The sequence below is a fragment of the Myotis davidii genome, unplaced genomic scaffold, assembly GCF_000327345.1.
Source record: "Myotis davidii unplaced genomic scaffold, ASM32734v1 scaffold399, whole genome shotgun sequence".
NCBI classification, from domain to species: Eukaryota; Metazoa; Chordata; class Mammalia; order Chiroptera; family Vespertilionidae; genus Myotis; species Myotis davidii.
The window spans coordinates 5,173,318-5,177,905 of NW_006292094.1; the positions used below are offsets into that span (position 1 = coordinate 5,173,318).

The following is a 4,588-nucleotide window of genomic DNA, read 5'->3' on the forward strand; positions in this document are numbered from 1 at the left end:
CGGGGTGTCTGCTCAGGCCTGTGCTGACCGCAGCCACGTGAATGACAGGCGGCCAGGTGAACTCTGTCCCACGAGGGCGAGGCAGGAAGTCGGGGAGACGGAGGACGGACATGTCCCTGGCCTGCCCGCTCCTGCCCTGACCAGCTGGCTTTTCTGGGCTTGAACTTGGTCTGTTTTCCCTGTGGTCCTGAGCCTGAGACTTCCCAGAACTTCCAGAACATTCAGGCCTGCCCGGTGGCCCTCGGCCTCGGGGACACGCCTCCTCCCAGTGCCAGGCTGCCTGTCCCCGTGCCTTCTCGGTCGTCGAGCAGACACTGCGCCCTCCCAGCTCCTCGCTTTGACAGGGCGGGCAGGTCCCACCTCCCGCAGCCTCTCCTGGGGCTCTGGTCTGTCAGCTCCTGGTGTTGGGGCCGCAGGAGGGGAGTCTACGGGGAGACACCCAGGGGTGGCCTTGCAAATGGGCTCCTTGCCCACGAGCGCAGGTGCTGGCGGGCCCCAGCAGAGCTCCTCTCCAGCGGAGCAATGCCATCCGCGTGCCGGGCTGGGGGCCAGGCTGCCTGAGGAGGTGGGTGTGCCCTGCGGGCAGGGCCCTGGGCTAGTGCCCACCTGCCCCCCACAGTGGCCCCAGGGCACCGCCTCTGAGAGGTAGTAGTTAGTTCAGCTTCCACGGGTTTCTCCCTTAAGACTCGTCTCAGCCACGCGCGGTGTGGGCTCTGCCGCCAGGGACCGCTGTCCCCGTGCCCCGCCTGCCCGGGGCTGCGCGTCGCACTGGTTTCTGGCTCACAGTGTAGAGGGCGCCCGGCCGAGGGGGCGGAGGGTGCAGGCGAGGAGGGCGACAGTGGGGGGCCTCGGGCTCCTACCCCCTACCCCTCTCCGCCTGTGCCAGGCTGGACTTGGGGGCCCACCTTCTCTGCTCTGGGGGGTCAGGGGCCAGCCACAGGTCGGGGGCACCTGCTGGGCACCCGGGCGGGACGGCGAGCTGGTGGCAGCTCCACACGCTCGCTCACCCTCCCGGGCCGCGTTCTCGGGTCTCACTTTTCTGTCCTGATGGTTAAAGGAGTAGCCACGCGTCTGCCGGATAGGCCTGGGGGGGCCTCCGTGTGGCAGCTGATGGCCCCGGCTTGGGTCTGGCTGTGCTTCTGTCCCGCAGCCACTTCTCTGGCCTGTGGTTTCCCCTCTACCTTGACCGCCCTGGCCCCCCTCTGCCCTGCCTTGCTGACGTTATAGTAGTAAATAGTGTTAGGTTCTTTTTTAAAATCTTCATTAGAGAATATTTTTTCCATTGACTTGTAGAGACAGTAGAAGGACAGGAGGGAAGGGGAGGAGAGAGAGAAACCTTGACATGAGGGCGACACATCGATTGGTTGCCTCCCACGTGCATCCCCACCGGGGCCAGGTGTCGAACCTGCAACCCAGGTATGTGGCCTTGACCGAGACCCTGCAGTGAGCAGGCTGGTGCTCTAACCACTGAGCAGCACCGGCCTGGGCACGTGCTAGGTGTTCTGAGGTTTTGCTATGAGGTGTGGCTACCTGTGCGAGTTAGAGAGGGGCTCTGGGCGGGGAGGTGGAGGGGCGCGTCTCGGTGCAGAGGGCGCCTGGCGGGCTCTGGCGGGCAGATGCATAGAGGGCAGGCCTTCCAAGGGGCACGAGCTGCTCAGATGCGGAGGACCTTGAGGGGCCCTGGCCTGGGGCTCACTGCCTGCCCTCCCCCCGCAGGGCACGGTCGGGCCGATGAGGACTGCGGGGACGAGCGGGCCCGGCACCGGGAGGAGCGGCTGCTGGGGGCGCGGCTGGACCGGGACCAGGAGAAGCTGCTGAGGTGAGGGCTGGGCAGCAGGGCCCGGGGCCTCCGCCTGCTGTGGGGGTGACCGGGGGATCCTAAATGGCCCTGGCTCCTTGGCTGTGGGTGCCACAGTCCTGAGCGTGGGAGCTGCCCTAGCCCAGGACCCGGACCCTGGGCCAGGGGGCCCCCGCACCCCATAGCCCCGCTCTGGGGAAGGCCCTGGGCCCCTTCGGAGCTGAGCACTTGCTCTGTAGCCCGGGTGAGTGTCGTCCTTGCAGCGGCCTGGTGCCCACCGCTTGCGTGGGACGGTGTCCCAGGCCTTCCGGGCTAGCGCCATGCCTGTTTCCTTCCAGGGAGAGCAAGGAGCTGGCCGACCTGGCCCGGCTGCACCCCACTGGCTGTGCTGCTAACGGCCTGAACCCCAACCTCATGGTGACCGGGGGCCCAGCGCTGGCAGGCTCAGGTCGCTGGTCCGCCGACCCCGCGGCCCACCTGGCCACGCACCCCTGGCTGCCCCGTTCAGGCGGCACGTCCATGTGGTTGGCTGGACACCCGTATGGTGAGTGGGGTCCTCTCTCCCTGCCCTGGTGGGAGGGGCGGGCAGCGGGGGATTCTGCTGGAGCAGGTGTGGGGGCGGGGGTGTCAGTGGGCAGGGGAGAGCCAGGCCCAGCTCAGCTGGCTGCCGCCTTTTCTGGGGGCTGCCTCCTCATCCCACTTCACTCCCTCATTTGTCCAGGGGGGTAGTTAGGATGGCACAGCCAGTGTCTCTGCCGTGAGCCTGTTGGGGTGGTGCCCAGGGGTAGAGGCCTGGGGAGCAGGCAGGTAAGGGCTGGGCCTGGGGTCCCCAGCACTGACTTGGGCCTGGGTCCCTCCTAGGCTTGGCTCCCCCATCTCTGCACCAGGGCATGGCGCCCGCCTTCCCGCCTGGCCTGGGGGGCTCCCTGCCATCAGCCTACCAGTTCGTCAGGGATCCCCAGTCAGGCCAGCTGGTGGTCATTCCCAGCGACCACCTGCCTCACTTCGGTAAGTGGTGGCCTCACCCAGAGGGAGGCCGTCCTGCATGGGCCGTCCTGGGGGGCCCACGCAGCAGAGCAGCTGCAGGCAGACGGGTCAGAGAGGACCTTCTGACGCGGTTCCCACGTGTGATAAATCGCAGGGGGTCCTGGGAGAAGCTCCGCTGGGATCCCCCAGACCCATGTGGAGCACCAAAGCAGGGCCCCCTGGGGGACACCCCCGCCTCCGTGCCCCCTCCCTCAGCACCCACTTTGCAGCCCCTGCGTGTAGTGGGGAAAGGGGTGGGAGCCCCATGTTGGCACGCTCCAGCATGAGGCTGCAGGGAACTCCTAGGCAGCTGTGGACAGGGCCCCTGGTGAGGGCCCCTCTGGCTCGGCCTCCCCGTCTGGGCGGTGGGGCGGTGGGTGCCAGGGGGGTGCAGCCTCACTGTGTGTCTCGCCCCCAGCGGAGCTGATGGAGCGGGCTGCAGTGCCGCCCCTCTGGCCCGCCCTGTACCCTCCGGGCCGCAGCTCCCTGCACCACGCCCAGCAGCTGCAGCTCTTCTCCCAGCAGCACTTTCTGCGGCAGCAGGAGTTCCTGTACCTGCAGCAGCAGGCTGCCCAGGCTCTGGAGCTGCAGAGGAGTGCCCAGCTGGTGGTGAGTTGAGGTGGGGCAGTCACAGGGGCCAGTGGAGGCAGGGAAGACCCCTCCCCCTACCGATGGTGGGCCACAGAGGTCAACGAGCAGAAACTCCCAACAGTTATGGGCCTTGGGGGGAGAAAAATAATGAGAGGCTAGTGGTCAGGGAGGGCCTCCTGGAGGCGGTGACGTTTACCCAGAGACCTAAAGGAGTAAATCGTGGAGGGTCCCCTGGGCAGAGGGCACAGTAGTGTGAGCAAGACCCAGAGGTGGGCAGAGCTCGGCCGGGCTGGGGTGCAGGAAGCAGTGGCAGGCGAGGTGGCCTTGTGAGCTGGGGAAGTTCGATGGGACAGTGAAGGGACCCCAGTGGGCTCCTGCCGCGTCCCCGTGGGCTGCTGGCTGTCTCCTTGATGGCCCTGGACTCTCCTTGGGCTTGGGTTGGCCTCTGACATCCACGTTGCCTAATCCCATGAGACGGGCTCCCCAGGGCCCTCTGCCCCCCTGTCTCCTTGACGGCCGCCTGGGCCATCTGTCCTCTGCTTGGCCTCGCCCCTCCTCCCGCGGGCAGCGGCCACTCAGGAGGAGCTGGCAGAGGTGGCCCGTGCAGCAAAGGGCGCCTGGGTTTGAGCTCCGCTCTGTCACATCTGGCTGTGTGCCCTTGGACACGTGGCTTCACCTCTCTGGGCTTCGAGTGTTCTCTGGAAAAGGGAGCTGCTAGTCTCCCGTCACCTGGTTGCTCAGTGAGGTGGAAGAGCCGTGCAGGCGGCGCTTGGAGCGTTTCTCCCCCGTGTGTTTGTGTGGGGACTGCCCGGCCGCGTGGGCACTGGCTGCCCTGAGCCAGGTCCCTCCCCTTTCCTCATCAGAGATGGCAGAGGGCTTCTCCGCCCGCCTGGGGACAGGAGACTCGCAGGTAGTGAGCTCTCCGTGCCGGTAGCTATCCTAATGCTGCGAAGCTGCCGGGCGCAGGCGCTCCTTCGTCTTCAGGAGCCTCCCCCTGCCCGGGCTCCCTGCCCTCACTGTGAGGGTCCCGGCGGGAGGCCCCTGGCTTCGTCTGCTGGGTTCTATGAGGAATCCTGTGCTTGTTACACGCGCTCTGCGGCGGAATGTCTGCCCTGGGCGGGGGTGGGGTGGGCGGCCTGAGCGTCTGTGGGCTGGGGCCCTGGGGACCGGGCG

At 67.2% G+C, this 4,588-nt stretch overlaps 1 protein-coding gene across 1 annotated transcript in view; it reads left to right on the top strand.

Moving 5' to 3' along the window:
- TNRC18 (trinucleotide repeat containing 18) overlaps positions 1-4,588 on the top strand; it is a 70,330-nt gene that overhangs the window by 9,484 nt on the left and 56,258 nt on the right. The window contains exons 5-9 of the mRNA XM_015565149.1: positions 1,717-1,819; positions 2,137-2,342; positions 2,660-2,806; positions 3,243-3,437; positions 4,279-4,325. Coding sequence (XP_015420635.1) covers positions 1,717-1,819; positions 2,137-2,342; positions 2,660-2,806; positions 3,243-3,437; positions 4,279-4,325 — 698 coding nt within the window. The remainder of the gene's footprint in view (positions 1-1,716; positions 1,820-2,136; positions 2,343-2,659; positions 2,807-3,242; positions 3,438-4,278; positions 4,326-4,588) is intronic.